The following is a 14,781-nucleotide window of genomic DNA, read 5'->3' on the forward strand; positions in this document are numbered from 1 at the left end:
GAAGAAACAACCTCGACCACTAGGGATTTTAAACTCAACACTTTCACTAATTAGGCCAAACAACTCTGTTACAACCTAATTCTAACTCGAGCCCTACCTTGAGTTCCTAAACTCAAGTTCCTGAACCACTGTTCCCTTAACAGCAGTTCCTCTCAACTTCACTCGAAGTTTTCTCACACATACAAGCTTCACTCAAAGCCTTTCTCTTACAGAACTTCACTCAAAGTTCCCTTACCCCAAAAACCAAAATACAATTGATCGAAATAAGCTTAGTGGAATTAGAGTAAGAAGGCAAAGAACAAATGGCTATTATGAGAGAATGAAGGCACTGACACTTAATAAGTTAAACTCACTTAATTACTTAGTCAGACACAATTTGGAACTTATCTAGACTTCTATATTTATAGTGTAATCATGAAGAACGTGGGATTAATGTTAGAGTACACGTTTTAATCCATTTACCCATGATGTTCCTTCCCCTAAGGAACACGTTTTACATCATGTCCCATGATCCCATGAACTATAAATGAACGTGGATAAAATGCAGCCATTACTCCTAAATAATAGGAGTTCCTTCAACATTATCCGAAAATCAGTTTTTATAAACTCTTTTATCTTTAAATCTGAATTTCTAATCTTTAAGAAAATAATATCTTTGAAAAAAATCTTTCTAACAACCGGAATTTATTTTCTTATTTTCCGAAAAATAAATCTTTTCCAAACAGATTTTCTTTTTAAAACTGATTTTATCATTTGAAATTAGAAATAACTAATTTCCTATAATCTAGGCATGACTTACTCCATTATCTTTTAACCGTTACACTAATACACGCCTAAGTCTAGTTCCTTATATTAGTTCAGTTCCTTTAACATATTTACTAAGTGCCACTGAGTTTGTTCCTTACAGAAGAACAAACGCTTCATTCTCAAATATTCTGCCACAGTTCCTTACCATTCTTTCTTTGTTCCTTTACATTGGAACTAGAAAATAAAACGCCTAGCTTCTATTATTCTTGATCCAATGCTTGCTCCAGTATCAACATAGAAACTTCTTTACTTAGCCTTTGAAATCCTCTCTTGACTTCTTCATTGACTTTGTATTCTCCCAGTTCCTTGCATTGATACCTTAGACAACATACACTTAAATAATTCATTAGTTCACTACTTAGTTTGTTCCTTTGTTTCTTTGTCATTATCAAAACTAGGGTTCAACAAACCTGTTGCAATTTCAATTTATAAAATATTTCCAAATCCCAAAGCTCAACAACCTCAACGCTTTCGCGGAGCAACAACCAATAGAGAATCAGGAGCACTAACGACTCTTAAATACAAAGAATTAAAACAAAAGTTTGATAACTAAATATTACAAGTTAAGCGCCCTCACTTTGGTAACAACTACGATAATACACCGTCTCGTATCAGCTTCAACTTGTGAAAGATTAACTCACGGCTTCAACCTGAAACATTTAAGAAAACTGCCACCCACCAAGTGACAGGCCACAGAAATGACAAAACAACATACACATCAGCAAAGCTGAGTACTAGACCCGTAAATAAGAGTAACACATGCTTTGGTGGCTTTTACTTAAAAACGACTCAACAGTCAACATAGTCATACTGTCATAACATGCATCGCGTCAACTCATTTTGACAACATACTTATTATATCTTTATCTACTTGTTTCCTTTAGTACTACACCATCATTCACATAACAACATCTGCAACAAGAATATTTCTAAGCAATCATAACACAGACATATTTCATATATATATTTAATTAACCATCCAATCATATCACGATTCCTTATGAGGAATCTAAGTCAACCAATTCTGATATAGATGATATCATTTACTTTCTTTGATTGACTTCTTATCAGAAATCCAAACTTATGCCTTGATACTCTATCAATCACTTTTTTATATTGTCCTACACAACCCCTTATAAGGCAATAAATATTTTTATCATAACGATTCTTTATCGGGAATCCACATAACAAGATATGATTCCTTATCGGGAATCTAACGATAGTATCACTTACCATGATATGCCTCCTTATCAGGAAACCACTATCAATATTCGTATTCATATACTGAATAAACATTCATTACTTACCTGATATGATTCCTTATCGGGAATTCAATATCGAAACAACTTACCACAATACGATTCCTTATCGGGAATCCCTTATCAATATAACTTTCCTACTTTGCGATGACATTCTTTTCAACCAGGGGGAAAGAGAACGCGGCGGAGGAGACAAAGCTTACACTCCGACAGTGGGGGTCGTCACCCAACCATTCGCTTTACTTTTGGCCAATAACCGCGACTAGTTCCTCCTTGTGTCAGTTTTGGACCATTTAGTCCACCGAGTACCATTACATCTAAGGTTCAACCTCCATGTTTGAACACAACAAAAAGTCCACCACCACTATCAGGAGCTACATGGAAAATCCACCTACTATTGCATCAAAAGTTACAACAATCCCACCTACGTCCACTAGTCATAAATCACGTAGTATTCCGCCTTCTACTCATATATCCCCTACTATTCCATCTCACAATGATCGATCTTCTACTGCACCAAAACCACTCACTACACCAAAACCACTCAATAACCCTTCTTCTTCTACTGGTCATACGTCACATAGTAGTCCGCTTTCTACTCATATCTCCCCTATATTCCATCTCAAAAAGGACCATCTTGTACTGCACCAAAACCACTCAATAAACCTTCTTCTTCTGCTGGTCATACTCACGTAGTAGTCTGCCTTCTACTCATATCTCACCTACTATTCCATCTCACAAAGACCCATCTTCTGCTGCACCAAAACCACTCATTAACCCTTCTACTTCCACAGGTCATAAGTCACATAGAATTCCTCCTTCTACTCATGTCTCCCCTACTATTCCATCTCAAAAAGGACCATCTTCTACTACACCAAAACCACTAAAAAACCCTTCTACTTCCACAGGTCATAAGTCACATAGTATCCTCCTTCCACTCATATCTCTCCTACTATTCCATCTCAAAAAGGACCATCTTTTACTACACCAAAACCACTCAAAAACCCTTCTACTAGCTCTGGTCCTATCCCACCTTCTGATCATATTGATACATCAACAAGAAATTGTCAGACTCATCAAACAAACCAAAAAGGTGGTGAAGAACCATTACATAAGTCAAAAACATCGAAATCCAACGGTCAAAGTCCTATCCATATTGGACTTTAGATGTAGAATTTGATGACAAGGAGGAGGTTATGACGCAAGGTAAATCATTCTATTTTTCATTCTTCATTAAGGATCTGGTTTATCATTTGATATAAAGGTGAACTATTAAGTACTTTAATTTGTAATATAATTGTTTGTTGTTTCTTTCTATGCAGATGCTCAGGGTAACATAACACTGGTTAGTGGTTCTATTCCGATAATGGACGTATGGAGTAACAACGGTGTCAGATAATGCGTTGAATTCAATGAGTTTTGCCAACCACTTAGGAAAGGTGGAAGTATGTTGGTTAGATTCATTGGCAGCATTGCAAAGGTTGAGACATATTGTCCGGTTGGAGAATCAAATTGGCATTCTGTCGACACGAATCTCAAAACTAAGATGGTAGATGAGATCAAAGTAAGTAACTTCACTCATTAAAGTTGAATACATCAAAATAAACATGGAACGCATCAAATAGGCGGTCTGATATGAGACCTTATGCTTGCTCAGTTAATCATGAGAATTACTAAAGAATGGAAAGTAGCTTTACTAGCTTTCATAGCTGCCACACCTGCCACACGTGCTGCATTAGCTGCTCTGTTAGGGGCTGCTATAACTTTGTTCACCCTATCATCTACTTTTTTCACATTATGTGCTTACAGCTTACTACAATAGCCTTAGATTTCACAATTTGTTAAAATGTAAGAAAAAGAAAAAGGGAACCCTTTCTCACATTACATTATTCTTACAAACTTGACCCACACTCTTTAACAATATTCTCTATGCAATTAAGAGATAAGGTCGCTTTTAATCCTCATTCTAAACACTAAGTTTCTGGAATCTGCATCTGTACAATACTAAATTATGGACAAACTCTGCTGAGTTCATTGGCGCGCTCACTAACAATGATGCTCATCGGTGAGATCAGAGTATCTCTCTGAAGAGGTCTGCTCCTTGTGGAATTAGCTCTTTGAGAAGCTTCCCATTTCTCTGCGAGGCCATCTCCCTCGAGCATCCTTACCACTTCCGACATCCTAGGTCTCTGGTTAGGGAGGAATTGAGTACATAAGAGAGCTACTTGGACTATTTCTTCAAGTTCAATGCTGTCATAGTTGTTCTTCAAGTCCTTGTCTACCAACATTTCTAACTTCTTTTCTTGGTTAATTTTCTTAACCTACAAAGTAACAGCAAAAAATTTAGAGGAACAGAAAACATTTAGGTACTAATTACCTTAAAACCACCATAATTTAATTTGTTTTTTACCCAGTCTAACATGGCTCCTTTCTGGTTTGCTGCTTTGCCAAAATCTATTGCCCTTTGACCAGTTATCAACTCTAGTAGGAGGATTCCAAATCCAAAGACATCTGTTATTTCCTACACAATCTGCAGACCTGATGCAAATACCAGTTTGATACCTACTGTCAGTCTTTCTCTACAAGGGGGTAGCCATGTTAAGGTTGATGATCCTATCATTGTGATTTCAACACAGGTGTCAAGCTAATTTCTACCTTGTAATCTGTACACGAACTCAGTAATTGACTTCTCTGCCACTACTTAAGTGCAATTTTCAATCCTTCTAAATGCAGAGTGAACTTGTATATTGTCTTGTTATGGTCAAGAGTACAAAGCTCAACATTATTGGACGTAAGTCATCTGTTTGCAGATAATGTTTTACCATTTAGGTTCAGTGCATTTGGTAATTCTTGACAAGTCAGGAAGTCCATGGAAAATGTCTAGATCAAGCCGAATAGAGGAAATAATTCATCTGGCTCATAATATACTAGGAAGTCGATGGTACTATATAGTCATAGTTTGTTCTTTCTTTTCCCTTTCTTTATAAGTTGTGATTAGAGATACGAGAACTTTACTGCATCTGTCCTATGGAGTTCATTTTTTATGAATAACTTTTGACAAAGCAAATATATGGCTTGTTTCTTTGTTCAAACTAAGGCACAGTTTGTGATTCCCGACGGTCCTGAATACGTCAAACAAATACTCAAGCATGCTAGTAAAAGTTGGAGGCAGTTTAAACACTCTCTAAATCAAATCACTATAAACCAGAGGAGAAGACACTCGATGAGATGTGATATGGATCCACCGTACGGAATTACCAGTAATCAGTGGATAAAGTTGGTTAAGCGTTGGGATTCGCAAGAAGGAAAAGTAAGTAACATACTTACAATTAAACTTTATTTACTCTTTGCTTATTTTATTTCATGAAAACATCAACTTTTTTTCCATAATAAATCTACATGAAAATGAGTGCAGAAACTGTCAGAATTGGGGAAAGGAGCACGAGCCTCCCTAAATCAACTTCACAGATGTGGTTCGAAGAGCTTCGCGAACAAGCAAGCTGATTATGTATGAATCGTGAATATAATAGGTTTTTATATATTTCATATTTAGGATGAATTAGGCCTTTCACTTATATTTTGCTTGAATAATATGAATGTTTCAACTTATTTATGGAAAATATGAATGTTTCACATCTTATCTTGTTGATTTTTTTTTTAATTTTTTTATATTAATAAAAATAATAGGAAGATGAGCATGGAGAAAAAATGAGCTTGTTAGCTCTTTGGAAAAAAACTCATATGGGCAAGGATGGAGGCTATCTACCCGAGACAGTCACAGCAGATTTTGTGGTATAAGTACATATTAGAATGACTTTTTAAGCTTGCTTCCTTTGAATGTAAAATAATACTTCTTTAATTCTATATGGTAATTATATGTGTAGGATGATGCATATGCCAAGTTGGAATCATTGAAACAAGTATGCCCTTCTAAGTCTGACTTAGAACTCGAAGATGAAGCCTTTGAGCACACCATGTACGGTGGAGTGATTCCAGAACGTCCCGTAGGCTATGGACTTGGAGTTCGAAAGGGCGACATTTACGGTGTGCATGGTGTTCTGAATAAGCAAAAGGTTCAAAAGAGGACTGTGGTTGTGGAGAAGGATAAAGAAGAATTTTCCGTTCTTAAGAAGGAAAATAGCTTGTTGAAAGCCCAAGTTCAAGAGAACAACTCTCTACTCAAAACGCTAGTTGGACAATTTTCTCAACTAGTAGGTAAAGTTCGTAAAGGAGAGGCTTCAATGCACCTTTTAGATTGTGCACAAGCAGTCTTGGAAGTGACAAACCAAAAGGTATGCTCATTTCGTAGGAAGGTTTTAAATGATTTACGTAAGATCGTTGGATTTTGGAACTTTAGAATTGCATAGACTTTGAGAAGAATATTTTATCTTAATTAAGCATTGTGGAACTACATTGGATTACAAGGACATTGTTTTTCATAAAAGAGCATTGCAAGTTTGCTGTTGTAGGTGTGTAAATCACTAGATCTGTACTGCATTTAGGAAACTACGTGGTGTAGTGGATGATGGAAAAAGATTCTGACCTTTGGCTCTAATTTCTTGACTGAAGTTACCTTTGAATTCGTTTCCATTTTTTGTTAGGCTGATAACTGAAGTTCCTTTTCTTTTTCTGTTTGCATTTATAGCTTAGCTGCACTTTTTGATTCCATGTAATACTCATTGAACTTATTGATTGGCTGAGAGTAACATTTATAATGGCAGATTGCAGGATGCATGAACATTATGCTATATGAAAGTGATTGTTTGTGTCAATGGTCTACTTTTTGATTCCATCCAGTACTTTTTGATTCCATGTACTCATTGTTTGAATTTATTGGTGGCTTTAAGAACGGGAAAATCATGTCAACTGAGCTTAGTTGAGTGTCTAAATGGTTGACTTAATAGCGTATTACTATTTTTTATGCTCGTGTTACCTATTTTTTGGGATATATTACATGTGCTAATTATAATTTTGGTCTTATTTTTCATCTTTTGAAGGTACTCGAAAATAATAATAGAAGTCCAACAGATCAAGAACAAGAGGACACTACTTGAGGCTTCAAATTGACTACCATCATTGTTTTGCTAGATAGATCTTAGTATTAGTTAGTTTTGTAAGGCTACAACTACATTTTTAGTGTGTTTTAATTTTGTGGTATTTTTATTAACATATTAGTTATGAAGTATTATTGATGAACGTGTGTAGGAATTTTAATTGTGCGAACTACGTTTATGATTTATGATTACATATACATTGTTCGAAGTTTTTATGTAATCTTCAAGTTTCATTGTTGACTTTATATTCTAAATTACTATATATTATTATATTATTACTGTATTATTATATATAATTATTTGTTAATTAATTATGAAAAAAGTACCAAAAGAGTCCATACAAAATCTAGACGTTTTTCCTTGTCAAGAACTTATGACAAATATAAGATTAATTTTCCAGCCAAACTTCTCTCAACACTAAAAAGCGTTGTGACTGAATTAGGACACTTTAAAGCGTCTATAAATTAATTGATGGCACCCCACTAAACAAATGTAGAGACGACTATACGGGTGAGGGAGACGCTTTTTGATGACGCTAATGGCGACGCTTTTTGGTGACGCCAATGGCGACGCTTTTTGGTGATGCGAATTGCTGACTGATTCTGCTCGACGCTTTTTGGCAGCGTCGAGAGCAAATTTCGCGACGCTTTTAAGCGTCGTCAATTGGTCCAAAAAGCGTCTTCACAACACTCCTTTTCTAGTAGTGTTATTTTGTTATGTATTTTGTAAACGAATCATATTAATAAAAGTATTAAGATCGATATATATATATTTATATGCATATGTGTGTGTGCGATAAATATAAGGATGACAACGAAAAATCAATAAAAACACTATATTGATTACCGTGATGTTTAATGTATTCTTTTAGTCAACTCTTATTAATTTCTAATAATCAACTGCGTAAAACGACTCTAATGAGTAAAGGAGTAGAACGACTCTTCATATGTTTTAATAATATATATTATAACCAACGACAATAATAAGGAGTATACGATCAATTCCAAACTTTATATAAATGATTTATTATTATAAGCATTATGATTGATATATAAGTTTGTAAATAGCTATGATGGTAATGAGAACAATACTACAAATAAACATCAAATGAAAATGATAATAGTTAATCATAAGAACATGTAACAAGTAACAACCATAAGTTAATTAAAATAGTTAATCATAACTTATTAAAATAAGTAAAGTGTTAACAATAACAACCATAAGTTAAGTAAAATAGTTAACAAGTAGTAACTTGTTAACATTTAACAACCATATAGTTTGATACTAGTATAAGATTAACAACAATAACACTCCCTTGTCTTTATAAGCTATAAGATTATTTAAGTTAATTGTTTTTATGTTATACTATAGTTTAATACTAGTATAGTATTCGTGGTCTTCTCTTAACTTTGTATATATATGTAAACGGATCGTATTAATAAAAGTATTAAGATCAACATATATATACATATGTGTGTGTGTGTGATTAATATGTGAGTAATAACGAAAAACCAATAAAAACACTATATTGATTATCGTGATGTTAGTGTATTCTCTTAGTCAACTCTTATTTCGACTAATCAAATGCGTAAAAACACTATATTATTTCAATTCAAGGATCAACATCAACTACTTCCGTGGCAAATCAGAATTTCTCCATGCAACAATGATTTTTACAGTACTTTGTGTAGGATCTCAACGAACAATTTGGTCACTTTTTTATAAGATTATGGTTTGTGTTATTGTTGAACATTGGATCGATGTTTTGTAATAGATTATGGTATTATTCATGTTGAAAAATTTGGTACCTTTTATAAACCGTTGGTTCAATATTGAACACAATACAATGGTGTTCGTTTTGAATTATGTGTATGAAATTCTCAACTTCAAACATTTTTGCGTTACATCAAACCCGAACACGTTCATTCATTAATACTTCCAAATAATACAATTCATGATAAAGCGTAAAGTACATTCCAAACCCTAACATAACACCTACATCAATTCACTTCAACATGTAGATAATAATACCAAACAAAATCCAAGACATAACCACAGCCATTTGAAAAGCTTTCTCTCTATTATTATCTAACATCGGTCGAACACATAATAGATGAATGTTGGATGATAATCTTTTGTTTTTCACTTCAAGCTCATGTTTTTCCTTCATTCTGATTAGTTTATCTTCCAAAAACTTCTTCTCAACTTCAAGCTCAATAGTGGTAGTGTCTCTGTCCAAAATTTTGAATTACGAATCCCTTATCTCACTGGAAATCTCCTCCTCCTCAACCACATCACAAACCCACTTGAAAAAATGGCAATCTTTGTCCCCCTAAATAAAACAGAAAAAATTGGATGTTAAACTAACAATAATCAAGAAATTTATGTTTTTGTAAATAACAATAATCAGGAAATTTAAGCTCAATATGTAACACTACTTACATTCCATTTCGAGCATCGATAAAATTTCCTCCCAAAATTTGGACCTTGCTTCTTACAAGTAAGTACAACAGCACTTGCTCCATGATTACACAAGATTGGTTTTTTGCGTGAAGAATGAGAGGATGAACCACTCAATGAACCTCTTGCCATGGTTATAAGAACAGAGGAAGAAGAGATTTGAAGAAGAAAAAAAAAGGAAAAAAGCTTGAGAAGCAGAGTGTGAGGAAGAGAGAGGATGAAGGAGGAAGAGGGTGAAAGAGATGAGTGACAGTTAATAAGGAGGGAGAAAATAAAAAAATTAAAGCTAAAATAAAAATAAACATAACGGCTACATACTTACCTGCTGCAACAGGTTACCTTCAGGTAACGTACCATTGAGAGAATATTGATGTCAAAGGTGGGATTATAGCTGGATTAAATGAAGGTGGTACCGTTGGTGGAAGACCGGCCAAAGGTCGGATTATTCTTATCAATTTTTCCTATTTAATTTCATAAATTAAAAAAATATAGTAGATTTTGTGTAATTTCATAAATGGATAGTAATTATTATCATTTTTTTATTTTATAAAAAAGATTAATAAATGGTTGCAAGAAGAAAAAAAAAATTAAGTAATTGCAATAGTATGTGAGCTTCACACTTTGGAGAGTCATTCTCTTTCAACCCAAATAGTATCTCCCCGAAAAGTTACTTTGTAAAGTTAGATAAGAGGTGACTCTCCATTTTCTCTCTCCTTAGAGAGCTAATTAGAGAACCCCATTGTACATGCTCATAGCCTCCTAGCCCTTAGCCCTTAGCCCTTAGCCCTTAGCCCTTAGCCCTTAGGTAAGATGATAATCCCATGTCCCAGGGTGGGCCGGTGAGAAGGGCCTCTACCCAAATATGCCAAGTGGCCAACCTTGATTTTTGAAGAGACTAGTGAATTGATGAAACGCTTATCAGCCAATGCCAACCGAGTACCAAAAGAATATTCCCATCATACATTTCTCCTTTAAGTGATCCACTCACGTGCATTGCTGAGTTGCTCCAAACAAAACAGGCCAAAAAAACACATTTAAGTTCTTAAACAAATGTGTGTTCACTATAACAAAATCTGGTGGGATTATTTGCTTTGCTTTTACAAGAAGTAAACCAACCATTTGAACAGGCTGAGGATAATTGTCTCTTAGGTAGGTGGTTGCGTTGTTGGAAAGTCACAAAACCCAAACCTCTTCAATCTTATTCTTCCCCCCCTTCTAAAAACTCTAAAATCAAACAACATAAACTAATAATTATTATTGACTAAATCCATTATTGAAATTCATACCTGAAACCTGAAATACAATATTGTCAAGGCAAGTCTACTAAAACTCCAAAATTCTTGGGTAACCCTTCTCTTATCTTACCTCCAAATATTTGAACAAGTAAAGAAAAGAATTCTCCCTCCTCACCCCACCCAACTCCCACGTTTTTATTATATATACTCCACCTCTCTTAACTTCTCTCTTCCCTTTCTTCCTTCCTCCCCACCCTCTCTAATCTTCTTTTTCTTTATACAACTATTAGTTGTTATTACAATGAAGTTTTATGGTTCTACAATAAGTACCCTATGTCTTTTACTCCTCCTTTCCATCTCCATTTCAGGTAATCTACTCATTCTCTATTTTTAAACCTCATGTTTCAACCATTTTCGAGCTGTATTAGCATAAAACAGTTCAACGGGAGTTACATTTACATAAGCATAAAGGTTTCAGAAACAATAGCTAGCAAAGTTTTTCTGACGTGCTTCATAGCTTTTTAGATACTTTTGGTTAGTAAAATATCTATGTTGTGTTATGTATTTGATAGTTTAATTGGCTGTTTTCTGTTAACTGTTCAGGTTTTGTGGAATCATTGGGAATAAATTACGGGCAGGTTGGCAATAACTTACCGCCACCTGAGACAGTATTAACCCTGATAAAATCATCAAGACTAACAAAGGCAAGAATCTACGACACCAACCCTGAAATCTTGACCGCCTTCGCCCATTCTGGTGTGGAACTCATTGTCACCGTCGAAAACAACATGTTATCAACCCTTATGAACCCTCAACAAGCTCTTCAATGGGTTAATTCCCACATTAAGCCCTACTATCCGGCGACGAATATCACCGGAATCTCTGTAGGCAATGAGGTTTTTACAGATGAGGATACTTCGTTAACATCTTATGTTGTCCCTGCAATGGTTAGTGTTCATGGTGCGTTGAGTCAACTCGGTCTTAACTCGTACATACAAGTATTTTCTCCTACCTCTGCAGGAGTCTTACAAGAATCATACCCGCCATCTGCTGGATCATTCAAGCCCGAATTAGCTAACGTGATCACCCAGTTTTGCCGGTTCTTGCATAGTACTAATGCACCCTTTTGGGTTAATGCATACCCATATTTCGCTTACAAGGATGATCCGACCCGAATTCAACTCGACTATGTTTTATTTAACCCGAATGCAGGGATGGTTGATCCTTACACTAATCTCCATTATGACAACATGTTGTATGCTCAAGTAGATGCTGTAATATTCGCGATTTGGAGGTTGGGTTATGGTGGTTTGGATGTGAGGGTGTCTGAAACTGGGTGGCCATCAAAGGGTGATCAGAATGAGATTGGAGCTACAGTTGAGAATGCTGCAACTTATAATAAGAATTTGTTAAGGAGGCAAATGGCTAACCAAGGGACGCCCTTACGGCCGAGTGTAAGGCTTGAAGTTTATGTGTTTGCTTTATTTAATGAAGATATGAAACCTGGCCCCACTTCTGAAAGAAATTATGGTTTGTTTCAACCTGATGGTACAATGGCTTATAATGTGGGTCTCTCTTCTTTGGCTCATTCTTCTACATCTTCCACTTCCATCTCATTGACATCTTCGGCCTCTAAGGTATGCAAATCACCAAATGCAATACTCTTGGTTTTTTAGGCATTTGTATTCTTGGTTTTTATTCCTGAGTTTTGCGTTCTAAGATGAATAATATAGGATGTCAAATCTTTTTATAAAGAACTACGCACTAATTATAGGTGTAGGTTAAGTTTTGCACTGTATACCTTATTTTTAGTTATTTTGACAAACTGAGCCATAATATGAAATGATTTTATAGTAGGAAGAAAAGAACATATGAAAAACAGGTGACAAATTACAAAAAAGAAATTAAAAAATTAGGCAGAAAGGATTTTGTTTTGTTGAATCCACTAATTTATAGATAGTAAATCAAAGAAATTTAGCATGGTTTTCTAACTTATCATTTAAGTCATTTTAGCCACCTGAAATTTTATTTTAGGTGCTCCCCAAACATTGCTAATCATTTGAGCACCTAAAATATGTTAGCACCTTATCATTTAAGGTAGCTAAAATGCTTCAATTTAGCATGGTTTTCTAACCGAATCTTTTTCTTTTACCCATTATACACATTCATCCATTGGTTTTTGTTCTATACCCATTTTGATGTTATTTTTCTCAGCTATTTTTTGCTCATATTACCCTCTCTAATACACCACATTATCCCTTGAGCGCACTTTTAGATACTTATGAACATATAAATTATACCTTAGTCTCTTTCTCTCTTCCAAAAAGTATAATGATCCTCAATAGGTGGTATCTCTCCTCTTATCTTTGGTGTTTGGTGCTAACCAAATTTTATTGAATGGAAGGAGTATCTAATGATAGTCAACTCCCTCTCAAAACAAAAAATCTAATGATAGTTAATTTAGACTAATACCTACCAAGGATGTCTAGGCCTAATGGTTAAGATTGAGGTGTTGTGAACGATAGGTCACAGCCTCACAGGTTCGAATCCCCCTCCCATTCTTTGTACTTTGTACCGCCTTCGTGGCTCATATGGATAAAAAAAAAAAAGACTAATACCATATGAGGCATGCTAATTTCATTCTTGACGAATAAAAAGTTATACTACTTTAACTTGCTTACCTTCTAAAATTGTAAACAATGATGTATTAAGTTGTTGAGATGCATTCTAGTGATGCATGGATACTGAATGGTATATATCTTATTGTTGAAAAACATCATTAGAATTTAGTAGTAATTGTGATATGAGTTCTATCTATTTTAATCATGACTCCCTAATGTTATCATAATTTGTCTATTACCTTTCCTTATTTATTTGCCTAGAAAACAAATTGTTCACCTGCATGCCTTTGATTGCTTTCTATTTTAAAACAGGAAACACACAAAGGATATCAAAGCTTGGTCTACTGGATGTTTATATATTTGCTGGCTTTCCAAGGTTTTATGAGAAGACCAACTTAACAACATTTTTTTGGCTAATTTATCGCAAGATTAATTAATCATGTACATACCAAAGAATTTCATTTTGTATTATATTCATCATATAGGTTGTGTACCATCATTTACAAACTTTAGGTCTAGAGATCAGGAAATTATTCTTGTTACACTTAATTAATTCAAAAGGTGGTACACAAAATATGTGATGAAAAGATTACAAGATTAAATTTCCAGAAATTTGGCCAATTGGTTTGAAAAAGTTGGGCTCTTTTTCACCTAACTTTTTATGAGGGACAACACAGAAAAGAACAGCTTCAAGATACAACAAAAAATTGGAAGAATACACCCCATACATGCTCTTTAAATTCAGAACTACACCCGCAATGCTGAATGCTGAATGCTGATTATGATGGGTATCTTGGTTGGATATGAATGAGTCTTTCACCTTCAAAAAAAGTCAAGCACCTAAACTTTTATGGGGTCCAAATATATTTCCTTATCCAAATTTCTTTCTCCTGTATTATCTTATGTATCATGTATGATTTAACTTTTACCCTACATTGAGTCACCAGTCAAACAAACATTGTACATTTATTGACTATGGGATTACAAAATATATATACAATCATATATTTAATTTATGTTATTTCTTTACAAAAATTCTCCAATAACCTTACTATAATTGGGTTATCGTTACCTTTGGCACCAATTTGATATTCATAGTACGCAAAATTATATTATCCACTTTCTATATCCAATAACACAGAGATGTCCTCGTTATAACCCAATAACAGCTATTTCCAACGAAATTTCAAACATCCGCATCATTATTATTTTGTTAATTGGACATAAAATGCTTACAATTTTATAACTTATTCATATATAGTTAAACCTTTGTGTCAATAAATATGTCACCAAATACAAAATATACTTTCATCTCTAATATTGCGTTTGAGCAAATATATACAAA

At 34.4% G+C, this 14,781-nt stretch overlaps 2 protein-coding genes across 2 annotated transcripts; both read left to right on the plus strand.

Moving 5' to 3' along the window:
- Positions 1–5,136: 5,136 nt before the first annotated feature.
- LOC125492434 (uncharacterized) lies at positions 5,137–7,313 on the plus strand. The gene is made up of 5 exons (XM_048634911.2): positions 5,137–5,376; positions 5,482–5,574; positions 5,754–5,858; positions 5,951–6,358; positions 7,064–7,313. The coding sequence occupies exons 1-5, from the start codon at positions 5,137–5,139 to the stop codon at positions 7,118–7,120; spliced, it is 903 nt and encodes a 300-aa protein (XP_048490868.2). The 3' UTR covers positions 7,121–7,313.
- Positions 7,314–10,679: 3,366 nt separating this feature from the next.
- Positions 10,680–14,452, plus strand: LOC104885067 (glucan endo-1,3-beta-glucosidase 11). Its single transcript, XM_010669773.4, has 3 exons — positions 10,680–11,183; positions 11,419–12,452; positions 13,749–14,452. Exons 1-3 carry the CDS (start codon positions 11,117–11,119, stop codon positions 13,833–13,835), a joined length of 1,188 nt encoding a protein of 395 aa, XP_010668075.1. The 5' UTR covers positions 10,680–11,116; the 3' UTR covers positions 13,836–14,452.
- The last annotated feature ends 329 nt before the right edge of the window (positions 14,453–14,781 follow it).

Source organism: Beta vulgaris, chromosome 8 (genome assembly GCF_026745355.1).
Source record: "Beta vulgaris subsp. vulgaris cultivar EL10 chromosome 8, EL10.2, whole genome shotgun sequence".
Lineage (NCBI taxonomy): Eukaryota > Viridiplantae > Streptophyta > Magnoliopsida > Caryophyllales > Amaranthaceae > Beta > Beta vulgaris.